The sequence below is a fragment of the Schistocerca serialis genome, chromosome 3 (assembly GCF_023864345.2).
Source record: "Schistocerca serialis cubense isolate TAMUIC-IGC-003099 chromosome 3, iqSchSeri2.2, whole genome shotgun sequence".
Taxonomy (NCBI): Eukaryota; Metazoa; Arthropoda; class Insecta; order Orthoptera; family Acrididae; genus Schistocerca; species Schistocerca serialis.
In genome coordinates, this window is record NC_064640.1 from 21,133,498 (window position 1) to 21,146,436 (window position 12,939).

The 12,939-nt window shown below is 37.9% G+C and overlaps 1 protein-coding gene across 2 annotated transcripts in view; it reads left to right on the forward strand.

The window, feature by feature from the left end:
* The window catches only part of LOC126469685 (band 4.1-like protein 5), a 146,636-nt gene that overhangs the window by 39,927 nt on the left and 93,770 nt on the right, over window positions 1–12,939 (forward strand). For both annotated transcript variants that reach the window (XM_050096839.1, XM_050096838.1), the window contains exon 6: window positions 4,467–4,554. In XM_050096839.1, the coding sequence (XP_049952796.1) occupies window positions 4,467–4,554 (88 nt within the window). The remainder of the gene's footprint in view (window positions 1–4,466; window positions 4,555–12,939) is intronic.

A 12,939-nucleotide genomic window follows, 5' to 3' on the forward strand; every position in this document is an offset into this window, starting at 1 on the left:
GCAGGGCCACCTATAAAAGCAGCCATGTCATATATCAACTCTACTTCAATCACTGCACAACTGACCAGCTGTTATCCAAAGTATATGGCCACCGCCAAAGTGTGGCCAAGAACAAAGTTGACAACCCAGTGGTATAACATGCAGCTAAGCACAACATGCTTGATTTCAGTTGGTGCTTCACAACTCATGCCATCTGGATCCTCACCTCCACCACCAATTTTTTTGAACTATGCAGATGAGAACTACCCTTGCAACGCATCCTTTGCTCCCAAAACTCTCTTGACCTCAGTCTCTGTTAACCCACTGTTTCCATACCCTCCATCCAACAGTTTCCCCTTCATATGAAACTTCCTGGCAGATTAAAACTGTGTGCCGGATCGAGACTCGAACTCGGGACCTTTGCCTTTTGCGGGTAGGTGCTCATTTCACTGTCCCCATCCTCTGTCCTGTCACCATCTCCCATTCCATTTCTCCATGTCAGCTTCATCGTGCACTGCACCACACCTTTTCCGGTACATGTGGGTCATTTAGCTACTCACCCCAAACCCTTTTCCTGCTTCCTGCTGCTCCCCATGCCACACCACGCCACTCTATATGACACAACTCCGACCCCACCCCTCCCTGGTACACCTGGCAAAATGCAGTCCCAGTATTGTGTGTCCGGGGGGGGGGGGGGGGGGGGGTTGTGTGCGTGCTCTAGCCCAACAAAAGATTTAGCCTGAAAGCTAGCAAGTTGTTCTCTTTTGTGTGTGCCTGTTGATGAGTCAACACTCTACATTGTACCAGAAGTTTCCTTATTATATTTAAGCGCATATCACTAATACAAAGTGGATGCCAGCACAGCATTGAACATTAGTTGACATCACAGAATATAATTTCTTTCTGCAATTTGCCTAAAAGTAATTTCAGCAATTTGAAAATGTTAGCTACTCATACAATGTGCTGTTGTCAACAAATATGATGAGAGTACAAATACAACAAATTTTGTTAAGGGATCCTAGGTATGTAACATCAAGTTTCATTGCAAAGAATAGTTCATAATGTGCATCTTTCTCCAAATGTGCTGTACTCTGGAATATTTTTTTGTGTATGCCGTTCCACAGCTTCAGTAAATTGCATGAAATGCATTTTTTTATGTGTGTGGTCCACCAGAGCTAGAATTCAATTGCAATTACAGTGGAACACACATATAAAAAATACATTTCGTGCTTTACTCTGTTTGTCTTCCCTTTTCAGAAGAGGTTAAAGTTTGACACACCTCCCACATTGAATATCAATTCAACACATCTTTCTGCACTCTGCAGCAATCATAAAAGGTAACTTTAAGTAAAGGAGCTGTCAACCTCTAGTTTGAATACAACAGTATTTCATTACACATCCGTCTATTGTTGGAGCTTGATGCCTGTCTTCCTGAGACTCAGAAACTAGCTTTTTTAACTATTTAACTACCTGTAGTGGTTAGCACACTGGACTTGCATGCCTTGCTCTCCGTGACCCCCTCCCCACACGCATGCACACGCAAAGAAAGCAGGTGTTGACAGATGCGAAAATTATCAAACTATCAATTTAATAAGTCACGGCTGCAAAATACTAACACAAATTCTTTACAGACTAATGGAAAAACTAGTAGAAACCGACCTCGGGGAAGATCAGTTTGGATTCCGTAGAAATATTGGAACACGTGAGGCAATACTGACCCTATGACTTATCTTAGGAGCTAGATTAAGGAAAGGCAAACCTACATTTCTAGCATTTGTAGACTTAGAGAAAGCTTTTGACAATGTTGACTGGAATACTCTCTTTCAAATTTTAAAGGTGGCAGGGGTAAAACACAGGGAGCGAAAGGCTATTTACAATTTGTACAGTAACCAGATGGCAGTTATAAGAGTCGAGGGATATGAAAGGGAAGCAGTGGTTGGGAAGGGAGTGAGACGGGTTTGTAGCCTCTCCTCCATGTTATTCAATCTGTATATTGAGCAAGCAGTAAAGGAAACAAAAGAAAAATTCGGAGTAGGTATTTAAGTCCATGGAGAAGAAATACAAACTTTGAGGTTCGCCGACGACATTGTAATTCTGTTAGAGACAGCAAAGGACTTGGAAGAGCAGTTGAACGGAATGGACAGTGTCTTGAAAGGAGGATATAAGATGAACATCAACAAAAGCAAAACGAGGATAATGGAATGTAGTCGAATTAAGTCGGGTGATGCTGAGGGAATTAGATTAGGAAATGAGACACTTAAAGTAGTAAAGCAGTTTTGCTGTTTGGGGAGCAAAATAACTGATGATGGTCGAAGTAGAGAGGATATACAATGTAGACTGGCAATGGCAATGAAAGCATTTCTGAGGAAGAGAAATTTGTTAACATTGAGTGTAGATTTAAGTGTCAGGAAGTCGTTTCTGAAAGTATTTGTGTGGAGTGTAGCCATGTATGGAAGTGAAACATGGACGATAAATAGTTTGGGCAAGAAGAGAATAGAATCTTTCTAAATGTGGTGCTACAGAAGAATGCTGAAGATTAGATGGGTAGATCACATAACTAATGAGGAGGTATTGAATAGAATTGGGGAGAAGAGGAGTTTGTGGCACAACTTGACAAGAAGAAGGGACTGGTTGGTAGGACATGTTCTGAGGCATCAAGGGATCACAAATTTAGCATTGGAGGGCAGCGTGGAGGGTTAAAATCATAGAGGAAGACCAAGAGATGAATACACTAAACAGATTCAGAAGGATGTAGGGTGCAGTAAGTACTGGGAGATGAAGAAGCTTGCACAGGATAGAGTAGCGTGGAGAGCTGCATCAAACCAGTCTCAGGACTGAAGACAACAACAACAATAGAAATGACGAGTGACCCATGTTCTGCATTATTTGTGAGGGGGCTTTTTGAAGAGAAATATACCAGAAATCAGAGACCAAAGTTTCGAAAAATGTGTTGTTAATGTCAGTATTGTAGATCATGCACTTGGCATTTAAACAGGCTGCACACATAAAATATTTTTAATTATAAGTCAAATCCCCTCAGATGTATGAGCATTTACTTGTGAGCAGAAAGCTTGTTGCCATAATAACATAGATGTCCTTGGCAAATGAAATAAAAGCTGAGTCTGCCATCTTCATTCAGAGTCAGGCAAAAGTACATGCAAGAACTTCCCAAATCTAAAGAAATTTATGTACAGCAGTCAGTTAGAATACACAAAATGGTTTACTTTATTGACTTCTTACAAATCCATTGTTACTGTAGTCATCTGTGTGCCCTTGGTGCTACGCGTAAAAAGAAGAGCTAGTGTGTCATCTGAATTCAGCCAAAGATCAGCAAGTGGAACTTATTTGGCTTCTTTAGCTCCTTCAGCAGATGGTTGAATGCTGTTTGTGTTATGTAACACCACTTAGCTAATACCTCTTCCCGTTTTCTCTCCAAGCTTTTCTCAGATTTATAATTTTGTGCAGTCTATCTGGACAGTAATTTGTGTACAGTAATTAGTATATGTAACGGATCTTCAGTTCCACAGAATTGTATTTGGTGACCAATCTGACCCCAGCACATAGCTACTGCTGGTTTATTGTGTTGCCTAGATGACAAAAGCTCTTCTTTTTCTTGAAGTGGGTGTTAGTGCTACTTTTGTGAGTTTCAAAGCTTTTATTTTATGATACATTTTTGTTCTATGATGATTTATTTCCAACTGTGACATGAAAACCACATTGGTAAATATGAACACATCTCATAAATATTAGATAATGGGATAAAGACTATGAAAATTTCAAAATGGTTTAAGTTTTTTGTTTCAATTGGCATGAAGTCCCACTGAATTATCCCTTGTAATTTGTTCTTTTTTAAATTATTATATTCTAATTATTTTGCAATTTTGTAGTCCTCTCAACAGTAATATTCCATTTTTACAGTGGGTTCTAGGGCAGTTGAGAATCTAGTTACATTACTTCATGAATTTTTGTCTTATAAACATATTCTATCCAGGTACTACAGTTGCTCTTTCATTCATGCCATTTCACAGAGAATTCCTACCATGGAATCCCCAGAAACATCACATTATTCACGTGGTAGCTTATAAAGTAGAGTATTAAGTGTCCAGAATAAATTCCAAGCAATAAATGCACAATCTAAAAGCAGAAAGCAATGAACATAGCAAGTCTATTACATTTAGCAATGTGTATACCGGCTGTACTGCCATGCCATCTTGTTCATTTTATATAAATGTGAGTTCTTTCAAGAAAGAACAGTGTGACTCACAGTGAAAACTATAGTAAATATTTTATAGGTAAATTACTAAACCATCATTTAACCCAAGGTTTCACTTGATATACGTATATAGCGAGGGGACATAAATAAATAATCTTTCATATAAAATCACAGTTACAGTGGAATTAATTTCATGAAGATGCCTGCCCTCAGTGATTCTGTTGTAAATGACTTTCTGTTTATTTTACTCTTGTGGTTATCTCTTGAATTCCAGAGGACTGACTCCTGCCCAGGCTGAAATGAATTACCTAAACAAAGTGAAATGGCTTGAGATGTATGGAGTGGACAACCACATAGTCTTGGTAAGCTTGAACTACAGTTTTATCCATTTATTATTTTATGAGTCGCTAAAAGTGTTAAACAATGTTAATACAACTACCAAAACAGGGATCAGCAAGGTTGAAGCAATAACAGGAAAATCACACAACCTGAGCTTGTATATGCTTTAAGATGTCACTGTTGCTTTTGGGAGAGTGATTGAAATAATCAGCTGTCCTTCGTCTTACTGTTTCCCATTAGAAGATAAAGTAATTGTTACCTGCCAGTCTTCTGTTCACTGACCATGGAGTCGTAAGAGCTGTTCTCTTACTTCAATATTTTAGATTGGCAGAATTACTGATATAGAGAAATGAGGGAACAGGGGGAAAGCTTCAGGCTAATAACGCAAAGCGCTTTTAAAAAATCAAACAATGTTGTTCATCTAAAAAACAATGAATGGGGGGGTAGTTTCATTACACAGTTAGAACGAAATAAACCCACAAGCCTAGATTACTTGGCATGCAGCAATTTTGCTGTAGGAAAATAAAAATACATGGAAAAAAATTAAAAAGACAAATGATAACTCGTACAGTCCATAGAGAGTGTCATTTGGTGTCTTTATATGAACTTCTGTAGGTAAGTAATAAGAAAGAAGATGGTTAGCCACAAAGAGTTATGGATATGATTGCAAAAATGAACATTGTGACAAATTGTACCACATCACCATTGAAGAAATTGTGGTTCTGGCTGCTTGTGGAGCAAGAGGCATAATCGTGTAGTAAAACTGACTGAAGCAACCATGAGCATACTATTGCAAAGCATCCTAACTAAAACTGAACTGACTCTGTACAAAGCTACTTCCAAGCTGCTGGAAGCCAAGCACATTTCCACTAATAATAAAACTGTAAGACCATCATGTCTCTCTGTTTGAATACTCTTACCTCCAGAACTAGTATACAAATTTTCATAGGGGTTTTGACAGGAAAACTGAGCGTAACTTGGTGCCATGTCTAGGCTTCATTTCAGGAAGGAAGGAAGGAACAAGAAGAAGAACAAAATTGCAATTTAAAGTTTCGTCTGCTCAGATTAGTAGTTTGAATGTTTAATCAACATGACATAGTAAATAAAAGAATGAATAGATGATACTGTTAGTTAAGTAGTACACCAAAGAACCAATAGACAGTGCCGTTAAGTTTTTAACTCAATGAAAGATGTATTTTCGGAAGTTTACATTAGTGACAGAACTAAGTGCTGCAATCTTATTTTTATGAATAAAAACTAATAGCAAATTTACTTGGCTAGGATATATGGATTTACTGATTTTGCTTTCTGTATTAAAAACAATGACATTACTTTGCTCATTTTGATAGGTTTTATATACATTTTTTGTAGGGAAAGCAAATTTATTAAGTTTGCTTTGTGATTTGGGTGCTTGCTGATTACATATTGATTTCGTTTTGTTTATGAATAAAAATGCTAAGAAAACAATAGATTCTTTCTTAATACACCAGAACAGCTAAAAGATAGAGGACAATGCTGGCTGAAGAATCCATTGAAGATCGTGAGATGAGAGTCACTGTGACTCAAGATCATCAGGTTGTAACTCGATCTTTGGAAATTCCTTCTGAAAGCGAGGCATGACATAACTCTGAGAGTGTCATACATAACCTTTATCCCCAGAATTCTTCACTTACAGAAGCTTTTTACCAGTGTTACGTCATATAAGTGGAAATTTTGGCAGGAAGTCGTGAAGGCTAGGAAGTTTTTATACTCCTGATTCCACTTATTCCTAACAGTTTAGCATTTCACTTTAAACGTGCACAATTCCCAGTAAGCTTATGTTATGCCATGACTATAAATAAAGCACAAGGCCAGATGCTGCGTGTTGCAGATGTGGACCTTAGTCAGTTGCTTTGCACATAGCCAGTTTTATGTGGTTCTCTCCTGTGTTAGTGAAGCAATCAATTTCTTCATTCATCTCCCCAGTTATACTACTTTTAAGTGTTGTAGACAAAGACGCTTTATACTATCAGTAATGAAATGATACCTTCCAAGATCTGCAGCCGAATGTGACTTGGAGGGCATCTCTTTGTGGTTTTCTAGACTCGGACATAGCAGAGTAGTGTGTCCCCTCAGATGAAAAAAGGTTCTTGTTACCAGCTTTACCGGGGATGGCAGTGAAGTTGTTTCCTGCGGCTTCTGGCTGGCAGGGTGGTGTGACTTGCTGGTATTAAGGTTGGGTAACGGTTGTGGTGCCAGGTTAATGAGAGAGGGAAAATCTAGTATCCCTACATAATGGCATATCTGCAGCTGAAATGTGAACTTAACAGCCCTAAATCGTACTGATTTTTGCTACTTCGTGTTTTTTTTTTTAATTGATCAGTAGACATGAAAAATGATCCACCCTCATTGTTTGATGGTCCTCTACGTAGATGATGCATTGGTAGTTTCTGATAGCTGGGGAAAAGATATTTATGAATAAATTGGCTGACAAGAAAGTAAGCAGTAGGCCCGTGATATCTATCATTGAACTCAGGAGTGCACGTACTGTATGGCTCCACTATTGGAAACATGATTGTTGTGTAACTAAGATCTTTCTTTGCATGGAAATGTAGTGCACAACACCCGAGGCTTCTCCACGTAGGTTATACAACTCAGAAAATTCTCTGGGTAATAATTCGCAACCATTGTCCATACAACATAACAACCCTACAGATCAAAACTGTGTGCTACACCATGAATTGAGGCTGGAACCTCACCTTTCACAAGCAGTGCTATTCATGAGTCACACTGAACATAGCTCAGTGGGTAAGAGTTATGCCCATGAAAGGTGAGGTTCTGGGTTGGAATTTGCCCAGAACTTTCAGATTGGCACACACTCCACCGCATAGTGAAAATTATTGTGTACCCCAAATTGTACCACCTTACCCCACAACTCTTACCCGTGCAGAAAGCTCCTTGTAAATTTTTCCTGTTCTACACTCCCAGCTTTGGCCAAACATACATTTTTGAGGTAAGAGTGATCCATTGTAGCACATACCAACAAGTAATGAGAATAAATGGCAACAAACATGTTGACTTTCTGTGTACTATTTTGAGTCACAATACTTTGTTTTGTTATCAGAGTTCAGCAGTGTGTTTTGAAGCTAAAATTCAATTTTTAGTTACCACATATAAATTACGTGGAATAAATATGATTTACTTTTTCACCTAGCAGTATATGAGATGAGAGAGCTTTTAATTTTGGAAGAATAGTAGGTCATAAGAAATTATGTGTGAAAAAAAAAAAAAAAAAACAAAACAAAAAACCAGGCTGGAATAATGACAATATTATTAAAATTATAGTTGCTACTCACCATATAGCGGAGATGCCAAGTTGCAGATAGGCACAACAAGAATACTGTCAAACAAGAAAGCTTTTGGCCAAGGAGTAGTTCGTTGTAATCAGACACCCCCCCCCCCCCCCCCCACACACACACACACACACACACACACACACACACACACACACAGGTTGCCAACGCTATAACTGTGTGAATTTATGACAATTATTTCCATTCTGCCACAGATATTTGCCATCTGCAACAAATAAAAATTGCCACATTTGCACTTTCATTTAATGAAAGTTGACATTTTCTTTATGTACTGCAGGAGTCAAATCCCGCTCACAGCTGGCCTTTTATAACTATACACACGTTTTTTGTACACTTACAGCTATTGTTAAGCAATAACTGTAAAATATTACTTGTTATTTTAAATCATGCATAGAGATGAAATAAATTAAAACAATGCAGAGCAGATGAGTGGCAGGGGATGGAAAGACTGTGAGGTATCTTGGTTGCATGAGTGTGTGAATTAATGTTTGGTACTTGTCGCAGAGAAATTACCTGGCACACATTGGCCAAAAGGTGTGCCAGCAACTAAACAGTGACTGCTGTGTAGTATAACAGTTTAAGACTTTTCTGGGTAAGAGGTAACCTGCAGAACACTATACTGTCTCAATGTTCCACCCGAGGACAAATTTGCTGTCTGTTGAAGGGGAATAATGAAAATGCCATTACTTTCAGAGCATTGTGTTCATAAGCATATGATTATCTAATGAAAAAAGTATATCCTTTGGACTGCCATTCAATACACCAAAATGGACAATACTATTTAAATGTCAACCAGACATTTTAAAAGAAGTACTAGGTTTAATTAAAGATAGGTCAACAACATTTTTACACAATTTGAAGCAATGGGATTTGATGAAATGAACATTGATAGTTGTATGAGCTATGATTCATCCAACAGTATGATAATGGGACCACACAAGAATGTTCGTGTAGTTGCGATACAAAATTTATTTTCAAAGTGGAAGTTGCCAATATATTAAAATGCTGATGTCACAATGACAAGTAATTTATTACAGCCAATCATAACACAATTTCAAGGAGTTGTAGTTTTTATCATTTCTGTTACATGTGATATGGTAGCAAGAAATTCAAAAGTGTGGTAACAACTTCGTGTATTCTTTTCTAAGACAATTTTTGTTAAATCAGTGGACAATAAAGGAAAATTGAGTACCAGATTTGCGACCGTGCGGGGTAGCCGCGCGGTCTAAGGTGTCATGTCACGGTTCATGTGGCTCCTTCCGTAAGTGGTTCGAGTCCTCCCTCGGGCGTGGGTGTGTGTTGTCCTTAGCGTAAGTTAGTTTAAGTTAGAGTAAGTAGTGTGTAAGCTTAGGGACCAATGATGACCTCAGCAGTTTGATCCCATAAGATCTTACCACAAATTTCCAGTACCAGATTTGCTGAAATTATTCTGAAATCATTTTATTTAACAGAGTCACCCTGCCAGATAGTACTATGTGTACAAAGACATTAATAGACAATCTCCTGCTCACATATCATATATCAGAAGCTCGTGTCAATGTCGGGGTGTGCATGTCGGAATGGCTGCACAGCTATTTTCACGTCACATTGCCTAAACTGTGGAATATATTCTGCATAAAGATCATGGAGGAAACATCATCATAGTGGTAAACGAAGTTTTTGGTCTGTCGAACTCAGGTACACCCATCAGCAAGCACCTCTGAGAAGTGGTTATGGTATCAACCTCAGAAGTCGAAATTTCTCTGAAAAGGTTTTTGAAAATCTGTTCAGTTGTGCAAGTGGGGGAAAAGGAATATTCTCCCATTTCAGAAAGGATTTCTTACTTCAGTAAATTAACTTTTTGGTCTTTTCATAGATGTGAAAGATACCCAGGCTACCCACGCTGTGACTGCCAGACTGAATTAAGATTGTCTTGAACATTTGTTTTCTTGAATTTGTAGTCTTGGTGTATTTTCCAGTACAAACCAGAGTTTTCTACTAATACTGACTGGCAATATCACTAATATACTTTTCGCTTGATGCCCCCATTGCAGAGAACAGAGATCAGCTTTCTGCCTCTGAAAACTATGCAGAAGAAACTGTGTGAGAATTTGAGAAATTTAGTTTATTGTGCAACAAAGTAACTTAGATTTAATGTCAAAGTACTACAGATTAAGAAGACAACATGAAATTATTTTTGTTTCTTCTCAGGGAGCAAATATTTTGCGTTGTTAATGTGGAATAGAAACCCAAGCAGCTTTAGTACAATCAAGATTTCCCAAAATCATAAAGAAAATAATTGATTTATTTGTCAGAACAAGAACTTTTGTCTGCTGCAGGTATTTAAATAAGAGATCTAAATTAGATGAAATGAAGTGTGCCTCGGCAAAAGAAATCTCTATACTGCATTATCTTGGCAACTTTGAGTTGAATGTTCTGCATCAATGTCATAAAGAAAGTTTTGTTATCAGTCTCATTATGTCCTCTGAATATGTCAGAACTAAATTCACATGCAAAATTCTAACATATTCACTGTAGTTACAAGCTTAAGCCATAAATACTGTTGGCAATCATATGCAGCCAGGTTTGGATAATGGCAAGTATTGTCAACACTACTTCTGCTTAGCGTTTTTCTCTTGACTGTTTCAATTGCCAATTCTTTTGACACATCTAACACCTTTCCAGTGAGATGCTCAAAATGAGATTAAAAGATGTGTGACAAACTGTTTTTACTGTCTCCGATCGACACTAGCAAAGTGCACAGCTGCTCCCATACTGGCTGCCAGATGATGTCACACATCACTGACTGTGAGTGTGTACATACCTGAATGACGTACCTTCGTACTCTGTGTACCTAAGGTACACATAATGTGGTGAGAGTATCACTTGTCAAAATATTGTGCTCTTTAGACAGTGATAAGCGGAAATACACCTGTGGACTGTTCTGTCGACAGGCTTATTGTTTATTCAGACATAAAACCATGATATGTCACCTCCCACTTCCAATTTTCCTTCTCCTCTTTGACTTTAAAGAACGTGTTACCATGAGCAAGGAGAAAATTATTTTGTCTTCTATCGGAAGTCCAGATAATGGTGTCACATTCTGTATATTGAGCAGCTTTGTTTGTTGCATTTATCAGTCTGTTTATTTTGTGCTTAATTTCATAGCATTAATGTTTTTGTATCACAGTCTAATCAGTAGTATTACCAAAACTTGTGTAAATTTTAAGGTCCACGTGTGTGTAGATGGAAAGTTCTGAAAAGTAACTGTTCAGTATTTTGAGCTTGTGGGTGGCTGACAAAGTGGTTTGTGACTGCAATACATTGTAGATGACCTTAAGTGAGAGAAGCATTGACAACTGCCTCAAAATATATGAGAAAGCTAAATCTTAACCAAATTGAGACACTTTTGAAGTTTACTGCTTACAGATCAAAACCTTGAGATTCTTAATATGTGAAGTAACTTAGTAGTTCTTTGTTAAGGCTGCAGAATAAGAGGGCTGCCTTTTTAAGTGTTAGCAAAAACAATTAAAGAAAATGTTTTTGTGTAAATTGTTTTACTGTTTCTCAAAATATTCATCTTTAAAATTCATACAGTTTTGCATTCATTCAAATTAGTTCCAGAAATATTTTCCCCCCTTCCAGTATCAATACCTTGGAAGCGCAATTTTAGGAGGATTCATTAGCTTCTCGAGTGATGAAATTCACTTTACACTTATTTTTCATAGAGAATTAAAAGTCACTCAGCAACAAATCATGTTATTGCAACCAGTGAGATGTCAGTTCAGTTTTTTCTCCATCACGTAGTCAGTCATTGATGTATTGTGAGATAGCTGACATTGCCAGGACAGGGAATGCTGTGAACTTTTCAACTGTGGCAAACAGTTGTATAATAGTCAGCGTCAACTGTTGCTTTAGGGGATAGAAAAGCAGTTAATACTTACCCGTTGTAATTGAAGAAATGAGTGGAGAGTCTTGACTCGCTTCAGAACACGCAGTTTCGTCTCCTATTACAGTGTCATGTACTGATTTTGCAGTTCCTCCATCAAATTGTTCGAATGTTTCCTCATGCCAGTTGATGCAAGCCCATTTTTCGTGTGGAACTGCTGAACATTCATGCAAAACTAAACATACTGCAGTCTTCAGTATAGCTAAAGGCACCTCTGTCTCATGGTAAGTCGTGCCAATCCTCGCCAATTCTGTTGGACATGGGAACAACACTTTCCAGAACAATGGCAGTTTTCTGTCAATCTTCACAAAATTTTCCACTGACGGAAGCACTGCAATGGGGAAATTCTGCATACCAATTTCTAACAGTAGCTTCTGAGGGTGATTGATTATGAAAAGTTGAACTGAGTGATTTGAGGCACTGTTCTTGAGTTAGACCATTACGAAAATCATAAAATGTTGCAATAACTAAAACCTTCATGTGAAATTTCACTTTTTTTTTCAATGCTTGCCATGACTAACTCACTGTTAAATAAATTACTTGGCCAATTTCTGAGCTGCCATTGTTTTAACAGTAACAAAGGACAAATTAAAAAATAGACATGTCACATCTCAATAGCGTTGTTTGGAAAGAACAAACACTGAACAGGCACTTGTAACTAAACTTTGACAGTGTTACAGTTAATAGCAATTGTGGGGTAGGATGGGTAAAGAGATTGTTAGGACTTAATATCTATTTTCATGTTTTTCCAAAGGATACGGTAGTTTAGGTTACACAAACAGAAGTTAAAGCAGCCTCTGCTGATAGCTTGGTTTATTCTTGCTTACCCAGCAGTTAATGGGGCAGCTTACAACTGAGCACAGGTTCCAAACTATGGGATAACTTGGTATTTTTCGTGTAGCCAAAATATTACTAAAGTACTGACTCAAAATTGAGTACCAAATCTTTGGTGTTGCAGCCTGACACCACCAAGTCAGTGAGATACCCTGTGTGATCCCTGTAGTTGCGATTTTCCTACTGTTGTATTCTTACTTGCTTTGCTTCTTTGTAGAGTGATACATTTCCTGTGATGCTATAATTTTTTCTCATATTGTATGTAGATATTTCAGCATTTAAAATACTGTTAT